The sequence below is a fragment of the Eumetopias jubatus genome, unplaced genomic scaffold (assembly GCF_037043125.1).
Source record: "Eumetopias jubatus isolate StellerSeaLion01/CBP00866 unplaced genomic scaffold, mEumJub1_p1.0 scaffold_8, whole genome shotgun sequence".
NCBI lineage: Eukaryota > Metazoa > Chordata > Mammalia > Carnivora > Otariidae > Eumetopias > Eumetopias jubatus.
This window is the reverse complement of record NW_028274814.1, coordinates 118,323,052-118,340,854: the sequence shown is the minus strand read 5'-3', so window position 1 is coordinate 118,340,854 and position 17,803 is coordinate 118,323,052. Positions and strand designations below refer to the sequence as shown.

The 17,803-nt window shown below is 37.5% G+C and overlaps 1 protein-coding gene across 5 annotated transcripts in view; it reads right to left on the bottom strand.

Moving 5' to 3' along the window:
- Positions 1–12,417: 12,417 nt before the first annotated feature.
- NEDD1 (NEDD1 gamma-tubulin ring complex targeting factor) overlaps positions 12,418–17,803 on the bottom strand; it is a 51,720-nt gene continuing 46,334 nt past the window's right edge. For all 5 annotated transcript variants that reach the window (XM_088025292.1, XM_088025295.1, XM_088025294.1 and 2 more), the window contains one exon: positions 12,418–13,819. In XM_088025292.1, the coding sequence (XP_087881418.1) occupies positions 13,715–13,819 (105 nt within the window). In that variant the 3' untranslated portion in view covers positions 12,418–13,714. The remainder of the gene's footprint in view (positions 13,820–17,803) is intronic.

Genomic DNA, 17,803 nt, shown 5'->3' with positions numbered 1-17,803 from the left:
GGTCTTGGTACCTTTGTCAAAAATAACTTGACCGTAGACACATGGGAACTCTTATTATTTTTTACAGAGATTTCTCCGCTGAGCTCAAGACCCATATGTACCCATCAAGCCATTCAATGTATCTACCCTCACATTCCCAAAGCAGACCTCATGGTCTCCAACCTCTCCATGTCTGTTTATGTTCCACTGTTCTTTCTAGGCACAACCATTCATCTAAACATGGAAGCTAGAAACATTTCCTTCTCCTTAGTATCTATATCCAATTCTTGTCAACTGAGTCTCCATAGTAAATCTGGAATCTGTCCAGTTCTTTCAAGCTCCTCTGCCATTCCCTAGATGAAGTTAACTGTTGCTTAATCCCTGTACCATTAAAAGGTCTCCTAACTAGATTCAGATCCCTGCATCCATTCTTGTGCTCCTTTAGTCTACTATTCAGGGATTGTAAAAGACAAATCAAATCATGTCTCTCTCTCACTCTCCTACTCCCACTCCAAGCCTACCTTGTTGAAAATTTTTCAATTTCCTCCCATTATTCATAGGATAAAGACCAAAATGGTAACATGGCCTGCAAGGTTCTGCAAGACCTGATCCTGAATTTCCTCTCCAGCCTGATTATATACCACTCTTGAACCTTCAAATAAGTAACACCTACTCAAACTTCAGGTCTCACCTCAAATATTACTTATTTAAGTGACCTCTGCTAGATCAGGTCTCCTTGTTAATTGTTATGATAGCATACTATACATTTCCTTCATAGAGCTTGTCACAATTTGAAATTACGCATCTGTGAGATTATTTAGGTCTCTTCCCTGCTAGATTTAAAGCTCCATGAAGTCCACATTTCCCAGACTGGAAATTTCAAGACCCTCCATCATCTGACCCTAGTAGACTTATTCACAACTGTTCTCCTTCACATTCCCATCCTCATACCTAATAAAACCCTGTAAAAATTCTGCCACCGTATTCTGCTCACACTGTTGGTTTCCCTATTTCTTCTTAATTTTTTTCTATAATTATTTTGTTACTACTGTAGCCCGTTTTCATTCTTCACTCATTCTTTTAAGTTTAATTTGTGAAGTACATATTATGTATCAAGTCCTGCACTGGAAATGCAGGACTAAAGATACAAAACAGAGAAAGTCATGATTCCTGACTCAAAGAAAGCAAGGAGACAGGCCTATAAACAGATAGCTACCACCCCAGATAAAAGTTGATATGAAAAGGACTTCTAAAAATTATCATGGAGACAGAGAAAGCTTCTCTACCTGAGAAAATTATCAAAGTTCCACAATAGAATGTATAATTATAGCTAGGTCTTGAAAGATGAGTAAGAGTAGAAGAGAAAAGTTTTTAGGGAGAAGCACTTAGACAATGGTAAGTCATGATGAAAGAGAGTGGTATATTTGCAAATAGCAAGTGGTCCAAGTTGTCTGGACCACAGGGCTTACCCAAAGCTAATGTGTCCAAACTAAAAACCCATGCCTTTGTATTTCAGATACAGCTGACAAGCACAGTCTTAAGCAATTGTCCCTTTTCCCCACTTTAGAATGAGAAATGTATTGCAAGATAAAACTCTTTGGTAGAAAGATACTAGGGTGGCCCCAGTGAATCCTGCTCCCTGGTGCGTAATCTTGTATAATCCCTTGTCCTTGAGTGTGGGTGGAACTTGTGACTTACTTTGAGCCCAAACAATATGGTGAAGATGAAGAAATTTTGTCAATGAAATTAAGGTCCTTAATCGGTTTATTTTGACTAATTAAAAGAGAGATTATTCAGGTTGAGGGAGGAAGGGGCTGACTCACTCAGGTGAAATCCCACCAAAAAGAGACTGCATGCTCCCTGAAGCAAGAAACTCCACTTGTTAGAAGATGAAGTAACTGTCGTGTTGGAGAAGCCAACAAGGAACTTTCAGCAGCCTGCAGAGTTGACAGCCAGCAAAAAGCTAGGGCCTATCATGCAACCACAAGGAAATGAATTCTACCAACAACCTTAATGATTTTGGGAATGAGTTCTTCCCCATTCAGGCCTTTGGATAAGAATGCAGCTCTAGCCGACACTTGATGGCAGTCCTATGGGGACAGTGAGCACGGTTCTGTCATGCCAGACTCCCGACCTAGAAAAACTGTGTGATAATGTGATTGTTTGAAGCTGCTACACTGTGGTAATCTGTTACACAGAAATAGAAAACTAATATAAACTTTAACTTAGTAAAGATGTTGTTGTTGTTGTTGTTGTTGTCATGTTTTTACACTTTTGCCAAAACCACTTAAATATCTAAAGGGACAATTTAAAGAATATACTGGTTAGAACAAAATGGAATGTATTTCTAGCCAGTTCCCCAATAAAGGGAAATGATGAGTGAAGCTTCAATCTGACTTGCTCTACTTTACAAGAGGATATGTAACTTGGCTGCTCCAACTTCATGCTTAGCAGTTTCTTTGGCTTCTAATGAACCAGTTGCTCTCAGATAAAGAGAAAAACAAATGCAGAAACATAGCAGCTTTGAAGATCAAAGCACAACCATAAAGAAACAAATGGAAAAGCACACTTACTACACAATACACAGCAGCACATAAATAGTCCACAGACTGTTTTGCCTCCTTGCCTTCCTTTCCTCTGCTGTTTGAGTCAGTATCTTCCCATAGGACTAACTGTGTAATAGAGAGTTGATGACCCAGCATCAGATGAGTCATTACTATGACTGATATGGTCAATTTTTATATAATAAAAGCAAAAAAGGGATCTAGAGGCTCTATAATAATTTAAAATGAAAATATTATGCTTCAAGTGATAGAAAACGTCATAAGATGCTGTTCGTCTTATAAAATAAATTCACAAGTAGCATAATAAACATTATGCTATAAAATATAACTTTATAGCATCATTTTAAAAATATAACTAATACACTAGACCTGATAAATGTATAGTGTTTCATTTTACATAATTTTGTTAAGAAAAACCTAGCAAGGATAATTAGAAACCTATATCATTTATAAAAATAGAACTAAAATTCTAAAATAAATTACCAGGAAAAAAGATGCAACCATAAGTATATAAAGAAAGTAATCCTCCAGGGTGCCTGAGTGACTCAGTCATGAAGCGTCTGCCTTTGGTTTGGGTCATGGTCCCAGGGTCCTGGGATAGAGCCCCACATAGGGCTCCCTGCTCAGCGGGAAGCCTGCTTCTCCCTCTCCCACTCCCCCTGCTTGTGCTCTCTCTCTCGCTGTCTCTCTCTGTCAAATAAATAAATAAAATCTTAAAAAAAAAGTAATCCTCCATAACCATGTAGAACCTACCCCCAAATAAGAGAGATATGTTAGTATTCAAAAATAAATCATAGTAACTCACATCTATAAGTTAACAAAGGGGAGAAATCTCACTAGATGTTGGGAACTATTCAATTTCTGTTCATACCTTTAATGTTTAAAACGCTTCAAAAACTAGGGCTGATGGGATAATTATTAAACATAAAAAGCCTTTTCAAACCATTAATGTTTAACAGGTAATTTCTAGATGCATTCCAGTTTAAATCCACTATCTTTGATTGAGCTTTGATTATTTCACCTTCTAAATAGTTCTCCAATTTTTGATGGTTCAGACCTTTAGTATTTCTCACCTGGATGACTTAGCAGTCTCCTAATGACATCCACTATGGTCTGAAGGTTCATGTCCTCCCAAAATTCATATGTTGAAATCCTAAACCCCAAAGTAATAGTATTAGAAAGTAGGGCCTTTATAGGTAATTAGGTCTTGAGGGCAGAGCCCTCATGAACGGGATTAGCGTCCTTATTAAGAAAAAATAAAAAAGCCCCAAAGAAATCCCTCACTCCTCTGGCCATGGCTATGTGAGGACACAGAGAGTCCTCATCGAGAGCCATCTATGAGAAAGAGCCCCCCCATCAGATATCAAATCTGCCAGCACCTTGAGCTGAGACCTCTCAACTTGCGGAACTGTGAAAATGCATTTCAGTTGTTTATAAGCCTCCTAGTCATGGCATTCTTTCAAAATATTCCCCTCATTGTGGTCAGAATCATTAGTCTAAATTTGATCATGTCTATCCCTGATTAAAACCCTTTATTGGTTCGTCTTCATCCCCAAAAGAAAATCCTAGTGCTTGGCATGCACCCAAGGCCTTTGGTGATCGGACTGTGCTCACGTCTGCCCCCTACATCCTGCCTCCCTGTCTGGCCCTTGCAGGTCCTGTGCACACTCTCTCCAGCCTCCTGCCTCAGGAACTTCTCCCTCCCTCTTCACTAGAGGTATTTCCACTCACTTTTAATCCCCAGCTCAGGTCTTTTACCTCCTATGACTTGTAGGAAGCCTTCTCAGATACCACACTACCTCTTAGGTTACAGCCAATGCCCCCGTCTGCTGCCTCCACAGTGCTGTGTGCATATATCCATTTCCCAATCCTACCACATGATTCTCCAATTTAGGTGTGTTTGTTCTACTTGATGATGGTGCTCCTCAATATGATGCTCGGTGCTCAGCACACACAAGGTGACTACTGCTCACTGAAAGAAAGATTAAAAAATTGAGACAAAGGGGAGGCGCCTGGGTGGCTCAGTAGTTAAGTGTCTGCCTTTGGCTCAGGTCATGATCCCAGGGTCCTGGGATCAAGCCCTGCATCAGGCTCCCTGCTCAGCAGGAAGCCTGCTTCTCCCTCTCACACTCTCTCTGCTTGTGTTCCCTCTCTCGCTGTCTCTCTCTATCAAATAAATAAATAAAATCTTTAAAAAAAATTGAGACATAGGAGCAAAAGTGAGCTATGTTGGTTGGAACACCTCTACTGAAACACAGGCTGGAGTGGAATCATCTGTGGGAGTTAGTTGCCCAGACCAGATGAAAATGCCCAAAAGTATTATCTACCACCAATCCTAAAAGAAACCGCCACAAAGTCAACCTTCCAGATCTGAAATATCCTAGAGACCAACCTAATATCACCTCACATCCACACTCTGAGGATATGCTTTTTCCCTTTTAAACTAAAAGACGAAACAAAACAAAACAAAAACAAAACAAAAAAATAAGTCTTATGTACGAAATGAAATGCTAACAAAGCTAAAGATGGTGGTCACATTTAAGTCTCTGCATGCAATCTAACAAGAAGAGTACGGGCAAAGTCACTCCCCTCATTCTGTAATCTATAGGCAAGAGTCTGTTTCTTGGAGGAGCTCTAAACTCTTAGCCACGTCTTACAAACCTTTCCTGACCTGCCCCCACCTACCTCTCCAGTCTTTGCTTTGCAGTCTCCCGGGTGTGGCTCAAGTTCCAGCAGTTCCTCCTATTAAACAACGTTTTTCTTTGCCAAAGTGGATAACTTTGTTATTTAAAGAGAGTTCAATAACTATGGCAATATTTAGACATCCAGATATTTTTCAGTTTCATTTTGGCAGATAAAGATTTAATGTGATGATCATTGTAAAAATGAGAAATAAAATGTTTTCTCATTTCACTAGTATTCAAATAATAGAGTAGGTGTCTTTTGACATAAGATGTGCTTCAAATAATTTTGAAAAGTTCAATTTGTCTGAATGCAAAATGAAGCATAATTGATTTTTGACATTTTAATTTTAAGTGAGCTGGTTGTCAGATTTCACTTGAAAAGGACCCACAATATCTACATCAAGGGCATGTCAACTATCTTCAACCATCATTGTCATTTTTCTATGTTCATAAATTTATCCTACTACTATAAATGCTATTATTTGACATGTGTGAGGAAGAATTATGGTTAATCATATCTCTAGTTTATTGCAAACATAAACACCACACAGAAATTAATAATTTAAAAGAATCCCTACATGGATTCCATTGTTCAACAATAAAATTAGAAATATTGAACCTCTATAGAGGTCAAAACATCATACTAGATGTTGCATCCACAGAGAGGAATAAGAAATGGTCTCTGCCCACGGGGGAGAGAAACCTGGAGACAAAATCATCCCCATTCTATGTGAGACTTACAATAGTAGGAAATGAATTTTCAGGTGCACAGAAGAGAGTATGATTGCCTTTAGGTGATAGAAAAATATCACAAAAGAGGTGACACGTGAGAAGCATCCTGAAGGATCTGTAGGACCTTGCCAGGCAGAAGGAAATATGAAGGTAATGGCCCAGAGCCATGAAATGGCCTAGGACTCTCCGGATCCTGAGACAGGAATATCAGGGGCAGGTCTTCAAGGACCCAGGATGCCACATCAAAGACCATGGCTTTTCCCTATGGACAGTTAGATTTGACTTTTGGGTAGAAACAAATGTAGTAGAGGTGAATACAACACACAAGAAGGAATAGAGGAAGACAGAAAGCCTAGTTAGCTTTCTAAAGCCTTACAAAAATCTCAACAAGGCATGCTGAAGCTCTAAATCACAGCAGCTGGAATAGGGATGAGTCAGGAAGTTTATCAGTTACCGACTGCTGCATAATAATGCAAAAAAACTTAGTGGCATACAATAGTAAGTGTTTATGCTCATATATCTGGCAGTCAGTTGGGCTAGACGAAGCTGGGTTTGGTGAGCAGCTTGGCTGAGACAACTCTCCTTCACATGTCTCATCTTTCTCTTGGGACCAGCAGCTAGCTCAGTCATCTTGTGTGTGTGTGTGTTTAATGTCCACAATGGAAGTGCAAGAGTTGTACTTCAAGAAGTACAAGGCAGTAACATGCCACACCTCTTAAAGCTTAGGCTTGAAACTGGCACACCATCACTTCTGTTTTATCGGCCACATGGCCAAACCCAAAGTCAGATGGGGAAAAATACTCTATCATATTTTTACTAGTAGGAACTGCAAAGTCAAATGGCAAAGGGCGGGAAAACAGGTAGGAGAGGACTAGTGTCGATAATGCAATATATCATACTCTGCCCTCTGGGCCACAGTCACTTGTGTTCCTCCCAAATGCAATACATGCTCACCCCCATCAATGGATTCTCAAAAGCCACATCCAATCACCGCATCATATTCCAAGTTGTGATCTACATTAGATCCAGATGAGTCTCATTTTGAAAAGAATGATTGCTCTTTGTTCAGAGAATACCAAACAAAAGAATGAGCTATCTGCCCCCTCCTGATCACACACACACACACACACACACACACACACACATTACAATCAGTGGTGAAGTTGAGGCAGGATACATGCAATACACACCCCATTTAAGAACGGGGGGCTCTTAGCAGTCACTGGCCCACAGCAATTCTGAAATCCCACTGGACAAATGTTGCTCTGTGGATGGGGAATGTTTCTTGATTAGGCCTGGGTTCTGTTTCCTGGGAGTGCCTCCCCACCGTCCCTTGTTTTCTATTGGTTTTGACTCTGCTCTGTGAGATTTCATCCTCCTCCTCAACCACTTCGGAAAAGGGCTTTGGAAGAGCTGCCACTCTAACAACAGAGCAACTTTCTCAGGAGTTAAAAAATATTTTTGAAAAGCCTCAATTTCTTTTAGTCCTAGATGGCAGTGCTTTTGCTAATTCAACAGTCTGAAACAATTTGTGGATTTCTATGCATTTGATTCCACAGTCTACTTTGTGTGTCAAAAGCCAGAAGTCACACTCACAATTCTTTTCTAGATCTGCTTTTCTCTCATTCTTCACTTAATTACTACTACTAAGCACATTTGACTAATAGGGGACCATGTCCTTAAGCTTTATAAATGTCCTTTTATTCAACTGAAAAGGTATAATCCAGGCTCTCAATTTTCTCAGTCTCTTTTACACTATTAAAAATTGAGGACTCCAAAGAGTGCACCTTAGAAAATTCTAGAAAGTACAAGAATACACAAGTACCCATTCCATTAAATATCAGGGCATTAAATATTCACTTGTCATGTAACCTCGGGAAAACTCCACTGTGCCCATGAGAAAAATAAAAGTGAAAAAGACCATGTCTTAGTATTATTATGAAAATAATCTGATCTCACCAGACCCAAAAATGACCTTGGAAATTCCCAGGGATCACCAAACTACATTTTGAGACTCCTTGGTCTAGACACCTTTCTTCTTCTCAGAGGTTCAGGACTGTTTCTATAGCCACACCCTTTATTTTCCCACAAATAACATAAATCTACACATATTATTTCTTTATCTTTATGTCACTGTAGTCTTTAAGAGCTCTATTTTATCTAAGAATGTGGAACTTGCGAATTTGATACATAAAATAATTCTTTACTAGAAATATTTTAGGTAAGAAAAAGTGACTATCCACAGCACTAACTTGTTGGGCATTCTGTTAACTTCAGCTGCGAAATAGTCTATCTAAACATCAATAAGATAAGAAACAAAACTTTGAAAATCTCTACAGAGTTGGAGAGACAAAAATTAAGAGCTCATGACTCACTAAGATAGGACCTGATGGAACACTAATGGTTTGGTTTAAACTCTGAAGGATTAGGGCACCCTGGGTGGCTCAGTCCGTTAAGTGTCTGACTCTTGATTTGATTTTGGCTCAGGTCATGATCTCAGGGTTGTGGGATTGAGCCCCATGTCAGGGTCTGTGCTCAGCCTGGAGTCTGCTTGTTTTCTCCCTCTGCCCCTCCCCCCACTGGCACACTCACTCTTTTGCTCTCTCTCAAATAACTAAATCTTAAAAAAATAAGACAAAAAAACCTCTTAAGTATTAAACCACAAAAACAAGAATAAACCAGGGACTTATACTCAACTTGGAATCAGCACACCCCTAGCTGCCTGCCACAGTGAAAAGAAAATCTCTGGGAGAAGACAGCAGCATTCAAAGACTCAAGAGAGTTTCTACAATTTTTCATAACAATGTCAGTCCCTCAGTAAAGAAATATTCAAGAAGACGAGAAGGCACTATGTGACCAAAACCTGAGAGAAATAATGTAAAATGGAAACAAATCCATAGGATAATCTGATATTAGTTATCAGCACAGACTTTAAAATAACTAAGATGAATACACTTAAGGAATTAAATTATAAGATTTCAACAGAGAATTAGAAACTATTAAAAAAAAAGAACCAAGTGGAAACTCTAAGCTGAAAAATGAAACAGGTGATATTAAATACTTACCAGATTAGGTAAACAGTGAATTAGACATAGCTAAAGAGAAAAATAGTTTCTGCTAAAATTTTTATTGGGATTATACTGAATCTGTAAATCAATATGGGAAGAACTGACATTTGCCTTCCAACCAATGAACATGGCGTCTCTTCATTTATTTAGGTTTACTTTCTCCCTGGAATGTTTTGGAGAATTCAGTGTATAAGTCTTAGATAACTTCTATCGAATTTATACCTAAGTATATAATATTTTTGATGCTAGTATAAATAGTATTGACTTTTCAATTTTTTGTTAGTATATAGAAATGCAACTGATTTTGTGTGTGTGCAAAAAGGTGGTTTTATTAAAGCACGGGGACAAGACCTTCGGGCAGAAAGAGCTGCACTGGGGTTGTGAAGAGTGAATGATTATAAACTTTGGGGTTGGGGGACAACTGATTTTTGTATATTGACCATGTATACAGTAACCTTGTTACTCACATATTAACTTTAGAATGTTCATATATTCCATAGGTTTTTTGTAGAGTCCAATATGTCATGTGTGGGGAGACTTTTACCTCTTCCTTTATAATGTGAATGGTTTTTCTTTTTCTTGCCTAACTGTCTTGGCTAGAAATTCGAGTACAGTATTTTATAGAAGATAGTGGACATCCTTGCTTTGTCTCTGATCTTAGGGGAAAAACATTCAGTCTTTCACCATTAAGTTATGAGGTTAGCTGCAGGTTTTTCTTAAGACGCCCTTTATCAAGATGAGCAAGTTCTTTTTTATTTTTACTTTACTGAGAGTTTTTATCAGAAATGAATGTTGTGGGGCGCCTGGGTGGCTCAGTCGTTAAGCGTCTGCTTTCGGCTCAGGTCATGATCCTGGGATCCTGGGATCAAGCCCCGCATCAGGCTCCCTGCTCCGCGGGAGGCCTGCTTCTCCCTCTCCCCCTCCCCCCTGCTTGTGTTCCCTCTCTCGCCATCTCTCTCTCTGTCAAATAAGTAAATAAAACTTTAAAAAAAAAATGTTGGGTTTTGTCAAATGCCCTTTTTGCATTTATTGAGACAATCATATGGTTTTCCTATGTTAGTCTGTCAACAGAGTGAATTATTTAGTGAATTTTCTAATGTTAGCCCAAATTTGCATTAACATAAATCTTACTAGTTCATATATTCTCCTTTTTACACATCGTTAAATTCAAATTGTTAAACTTCGTTTAGAACTTTTGCATCTGTGTTTGTGATAAATATTGGCTTGTCGTTTTCTTGTGATTTTGGTATCAGAGTAATGCTGGCCTCAAAGAAGGAGTTGGGAATTATCCCCTCTTCTATTTCATGGGTGTATTTGTTGAGAATTGAGTATTTTCCTCCTCAAATATTTGAAAGAATTCACCAGTATAGTTAGGTTTGGCATATTCTGTCAGAAATATACGTAGGGGCACCTGGGTGGCTCAGTCAGTTAAGAGTCTGAGTTTTGGTTACAGGTCACGTCGTGATCTCAGGGTGCTGAGATTGAGCGCTGCGCGAGGCTCTGTGCTCAGCGTGGAGTTGACTTGAGATTCTCTCTCCCCCTCGGCCTCTTTCCCCACTCGCATGTGCTCTCTCAAATTAAAAAAAAAAAGAGTATCTGTAGAACCTGTAGTCATGTCATTTCTCATTCTTAATATTGATAATTTCTGTCTTCTTTCTCATCAGTCTGACTAAAGATTTATCAACCGTATTGATCTCAAACAGTTAGCTTTCAGTTTCACTGACTTTCTCAATGGATTTTATTTTCTATTGCATTGATTTCTTCCCTAATCCTTTTTCCTTAGAGTTTCACTTGCTATTATTTTTCTAGCTTAAGATGAAAGCTTCAGTCCTTGATTTGAATTCTTTTTTCTAATATAGACATCTGATGATATAAATTTCCCTGTAAAGTACTGCTTTATCTGATTCCCCCACAAATTTTGTTTTCATTTGCATTAAGTTCAATATACTTTTTATTTCTTCTTTTCATATTTAAACCACTTGTCTTTATATTTAAATAGGTTTAGTGGATTCAATATATAGCTGGATTTTAAAAACTCGGTCTAATCAGGGTAACTGATGATTAACAGTTAATATAATTATTGACATTGCTGTTTAAATCTACCATCTTATTTTTTTTTCTATTTGTCCCATTTATTCTTTGTCTCCCTTTCTTCTTTTTCTTCCTTCTTTTGCATTATTTTTTGTGACTACATTTTATCATCTTTGTTGGTTTATTAGTTATGACTTTTTACTGTTGCTTTAGGGCTTACAGTAAACATTCTTAACTTATCACGGTCTACTTTCAAGTAATACTACACTATCTCACAGTTAGTGTTAGAACCTTAGAGTAGTATATTTCATTTCCCTCCTCCCACCCTTGCTACTGTTGTCAGACATTTCACTTTATTTATATTAACCACACAACATCTTGTCATTATTTTTGCTTTAAATCATTAATTATCCTTTAAGGATAATTTAAAATGAAAAAAAAAAAAAGCCTTACATTTGTTCACATATTTACCATTTTTGGCGTCCTGGTTACTTTGCATGGAAACATATTTCTAACTGGTACCATATTCCTTCTGACTAAAGGCATTCTTTAACATTTCCTGTAGAGCAAGTCTGCTTGTGATGAATTCTTCCAGCCTTCCAAGGTCTGAAAAAGTTTTATTTTTCATTTTTGAAAGACATCTTTGCTGGATATAGAATTGAAAGTTGAGTATTTTTCTTTCAGTACTTTAAAGATGTTACTCCACTATCTCTGCACTCTTGTCTTTGTTCTTGTCTTTTAAATTTAGCTGCTTTAAGAATTTTCCTTTGACACAAGTTTTAAGGAATTTGATTATGATGTGTTTTGGTATAGTTTTATTTCTTGTACTTAGAGGTTCATTGGGTTTCTTGGGTCTTATTTGTTTCCCTCTCTCAGGGAACACTGTCCTGTGCTGCCTAATATCTTATATTTGAAAACTGTCTCATATTTTGTGTTTTTAGAATTTCAAATAGGTAAATCCAATCTCTATTATTCCATTTTGGCCAGAGGCAAAAGTTCAATTTCAGGCATCTCATTTTTACCATATAAAAATTTTATTTTTTGTACTTACGTAACTTTTAAATTCCGTGACAAAATGTTTCATCTATATGCATAAAGTTACTCAAATTGTTTTATTTATCCCACCTCTTTTAATACACATTATGTGCATTTATAGAAAAAAGGCAACAGGAAAATATTAATGGACTTAAATACAGCATGCAGGCAAAACACACTTTATGTTTTCTAAACCTGTTTGATAATGATATATAAGGAAACTTGTTACAAACCATAATGCTTCCAATAATCTGTCAGGAAAAAAAGATCACATTAGCACCCATTTATACTTTAACACAAACATATTCTCTGAGCCACACTGGGAAAAAGAAATATTTCTGTTTTTATTTCCTGAAGTAATTATTAGTAGGTTTACACTTATTAAATATATCCTTAAAATTTCCACCACTTTGGAAAACCATAAAGTTAGTAAGCTAGCTAGATTTCCTTTTTATTTTAGTAAATATTTTTATCACAGAAGTCAAAATTGGGTAGGAGTGCTGTATACAAGGTACATAGTTTAAATCTTTGGGACAAGAGACTACAAGAAGGTAAATAAGCCAGTAGCCCTCCTAATCTTATATCAGTAAGACTGTATATATATCATAGCAGGTAGATGTATACATCCACCCATACCAGAGAGGTATGTATTCTTTTGACAATTAACCTTTCTAAATTTTATGGTAAGGTCAATAAAAACATTATACACAGCACACAAAGAATTACAGAAAGTTAATGATATAAACCACAAAACAAAATAATCCATACTTCTCATTTGGAAGGGAAAAAAATGGGACTAATACTGAACTTAGCATCTAATATAAAATTTTCACTCATTGTAAGTTGTATCATATTGATTACAGAATAACTCTGCATGTTATTAATTCATGAGACAATCAGCAGATATGCAGCTCTAGTCAAGTCTTATAAGCCCCTAAATGTTTTCAGAGGTAAAGTGAAATTAGCTAAAAAATACCAAACAGGAGCAGAGATTTGTGAGAAGTACAAAACACATAAATGCAATAGATATATAATGTAATCTGTGCAATTCAAAACTCCCAAAATTTTCTTATGAAATGTACAATAAATAATAGTCATACTCGACTTTATCAAGTTAACAAAATAATCACTAACCAACCTTGTGTTTTACTAGTCAATTGCTTAGAAACACCAACTGCCATTTAAAATTTACTTTCATCATAAAAATAGAAGGCATATCAAACTCTTTAATCCTCAAATATCCAAAAAAAATTTGGAAGGCAACTGTCAATCAAAAATATTATCTGTTAAAAAAGGTGATTAAAAAACATACATAACCTATTGTTTTGCACAATTTTTTTTTCTTATGAAAAAGGGCACTTAGTATATAGCTAAAGCTTTCAGAAATTATAGATCCTGTTGACTTTCCTATTAGGCAGATGACATGTTGTACAGTTTTTAATATAAAAATATAAATATCTTTGACAGAGAAGGTGAAATAGTGGTTGGTATAAAATCCCATCACCATTTTACTTGAAAAAAACTTTTTTCCTAGAGACCATGAAAACAATACTGATTCCATGCAGTTCTGTGCTGCCAGAAGCTTCCCAAATTATAAAACACTAAGGTATTCACTGAAATTTCAAAAGTGGGCCCGTAGTCTTTTGTTTTCTTCTCGTAGTCTTTCAATTTCAGCCACTAAACCTTCATTCACTGAGTATCTTTCCAGCAAAGAGTGCATTTCATTCTAGAAAAGAGAAAAAATGTTTTTTAAAGCATTGGTATTTCACATTTATTTGGAAAGCTGTTTTACATAGTTTCAGCTATCATTTCTGTCATGTTCAATTACCTAGCTGAATGGTTACATCCTTACTACTTTGTTAATATAAATGAAAGATCACTGGTGAAGTTACATACTTGGAAGGCTTATATTTGCACATGTGGGAAGCTTTTAGCTTACTTATTAAAATAAATAAATAAAAAGCTGTGAAAAAGTAGCTTTAGCTATTATAGGTTTAAAAGAAGGGTGACTAAAGCAACGGAATACACATTCTTCTCTAGTGCCCATGGAACTTTCTCCAGAATTGATCACATCCTAGGTCACAAATCGGGTCTCAACCGGTACCAAAAGATTGGGATTATTCCCTGCATATTTTCAGACCACAATGCCTTGAAACTAGAACTCAATCACAAGAGGAAAGTCGGAAAGAACTCAAATACATGGAGGCTAAAGAGCATTCTACTAAAGAATGAACGGGTCAACCAGGAAATTAAAGAAGAATTTAAAAAATTCATGGAAACCAATGAAAATGAAAACACAACTGTTCAAAATCTTTGGGATACAGCAAAGGCAGTCCTAAGAGGAAAGTATACAGCAATACAAGCCTTTCTGAAGAAACAAGAAAGGTCTCAAATACACAACCTAACCCTACACCTAAAGGAGCTGGAGAAAGAACAGCAAATAAAGCCTAAACCCAGCAGGAGAAGAGAAATCATAAAGATCAGAGCAGAAATCAATGAAACAGAAACCAAAAGAACAGCAGAACAGATCAATGAAACTAGGAGCTGGTTCTTTGAAAGAATTAACAAGATTGATAAACCCCTGGCCAGACTTATCAAAAAGAAAAGAGAAATGACCCAAATCAACAAAATCATGAATGAAAGAGGAGAGATCACAACCAACACCAAAGAAATACAAACAATTATAAGAACATATTATGAGCAACTCTATGCCAGCAATTTAGATAACCTGGAAGAAATGGATGCATTCCTAGAAATGTATCAACTACCAAAATTGAATCAGGAAGAAATAGAAAACCTGAACAGACCTATAACCACTAAGGACATTGAAGCAGTCATCAAAAATTTCCCAAGAAACAAAAGCCTGGGGCCAGATGGCTTCCCAGGGGAATTCTACCAAACATTTAAAGAAGAATTAATACCTATTCTCCTGAAACTGTTCCAAAAAATAGAAATGGAAGGAAAACTTCCAAAGTCATTTTATGAGGCCACCATTACCTTGATCCCCAAACCAGACAAAGACCCCATCAAAAAGGAGAATTACAGACCACTATCCTTGATGAACATGGATGCAAAAATTCTCACCAAAATACTAGCCAATAGGATCCAACAGTACATTAAAAGGATAATTCACCATGACCAAGTGGGATTTATCCCTGGGCTGCAAGGTTGGTTCAACATCCGCAAATCAATCAACGTGATACAATACATTAACAAAAGAAAGAACAAGAATCATATGATCCTCTCAACAGATGCAGAAAAAGCATTTGACAAAGTACAGCATCCTTTCTTGATCAAAACTCTTCAGAGTATAGGGATAGAGGGTACATATTCTCAATATCATAAAAGCCATCTATGAAAAACCTACAGCGAATATCATTCTCAATGCGGCAAGGATGTCCACTATCACCACTGCTATTCAACATAGTATTAGAAGTCCTAGCCACAGCAATCAGACAACAGAAAGAAATCAAAGGCATCCAAATCGGCAAAGAGGAAGTCAAACTCTCACTCTTTGCAGATGATATGATACTGTATGTGGAAAACCCAAAAGACTCCACCCCAAAACTGCTAGAACTCATACAGGAATTCAGTCAAGTAGCAGGCTATAAAATCAATGCACAGAAATCAGTGGCATTCCTATACACCAACAACAAGACAGAAGAAAGAGAAATTAAGGAGTCGATCCCATTCACAATTGCACCCAAAACCATAAGATACCTAGGAATAAATTTAACCAAGGAGGCAAAGGATCTGTACTCCGAAAACTATAAAATACTCATGAAAGAAATTGAAGAAGACACAAAGAAATGGAAAAACGTTCCATGCTCATGGATTGGAAGAACAAACATTGTGAAGATGTCAATGCTAGAGCAATCTACACATTCAATGCAATCCCCATCAAAATACCATCCACTTTTTTCAAAGAAATGGAACAAAGAATCCTAAAATTTGTATGGAACCAGAAGAGACCCCGAATAGCCAGAGGAATATTGAAAAAGAAAAGCAAAGCCGGTGGCATCACAATTCCGGACTTCCAGCTCTATTACAAAGCTGTCATCATCAAGACAGTATGGTACTGGCACAAAAACAGACACATAGATCAGTGGAACAGAATAGAGAGCCCAGAAATGGACCCTCAACTCTATGGTCAACTACTCTTTGACAAAGCAGGAAAGAATGTCCAATGGAAAAAAGACAGTCTCTTCAACAAATGGTGTTGGGAACATTGGACAGCCTCATGCAGAAGAATGAAATTGGACCATTTCCTTACACCACACACAAAAATAGACTCCAAATGGTTGAAAGACCTAAACGTGAGACAGGAGTCCATCAAAATCCTAAAGGAGAACACAGGCAGCAACCTCTTCGACCTCAGCCGCAGCAACTTCTTCCTAGAAACATCGCCAAAGGCAAGGGAAGCCAGAGCAAAAATGAACTATTGGGATTTCATCAAGATAAAAAGCTTTTGCACAGCAAAAGAAACAGTCCACAAAACCAAAAGACAACCGACAGAATGGGAGAAGATATTTGCAAATGACATATCAGATAAAGGGCTAGTATCCAAAATCTATAAAGAACTTATCCAACTCAACACCCAAAGAACAAATAATCCAATCAAGAAATGGGCAGAAGACAGGAACAGACATTTTTCCAAAGAAGACATCCAAATGGCCAACAGACACATGAAAAAGTGCTCCACATCGCTCGGCATCAGGGAAATCCAAATCAAAACCTCAATGAGATACCACCTCACACCAGTCAGAATGGCTAAAATTAACGTCAGGAAACGACAGGTGTTGGCGGGGATGCGGAGAAAGGGGAACCCTCCTACACTGTTGGTGGGAATGCAAGCCGGTGCAGCCACTCTGGAAAACACTATGGAGGTTCCTCAAACAGTTGAAAATAGAACTACCATACGATCCAGCAATTGCACTACTGGGTATTTACCCCAAAGATACAAATGTAGGGATCCGAAGGGGTACGTGCATCCCAATGTTTATAGCAGCAATGTCAAAAGCAGCAACAATAGCCAAACTGTGGAAAGAGTCAAGATGTCCATCAACAGATGAATGGATAAGGAAGATGTGGTATACATACACAATGGAATATTATGCAGCCATCAAAAGGAATGAGATCTTGCCATTTGCAACGACGTGGATGGAACTGGAGGGTGTTATGCTGAGTGAAATAAGTCAATCAGAGAAAGACATGTATCATATGACCTCACTGATATGAGGAATTCTTAATCTCAGGAAACAAACTGAGGGTTGCTGGAGTAGTGGGGGGTGGGAGGGAGGGGGTGGCTGGGTGATAGTCATTGGGGAGGGTATGTGCTATGGTGAGCGCTGTGAATTGTGCAAGACTGTTGAATCACAGATCTGTATCTCTGAAACAAATAATGCAATATATGTTAAGAAAAAAAAAAGAAGATAGCAGGAGGGGAAGAATGAAGGGGAGTAAGTTGGAGGGAGAGACGATGGACTCTGAAAAACAAACTGAGGGTTCTAGAGGGGAGGGGGGTGGGAGGATGGGTATTAAAGAGGGCACATTCTGCGTGGAGCACTGGGTGTTATGCACAAACAATGAATCATGGAACACTACATCAAAAGCTAATGATGTAATGTATGGTGATTAACATAACAATTAAAAATTTTTAAAAAATCATACCCATTTAAAAAAAAGGGTGACTAGTTAAAATCTATTTTAC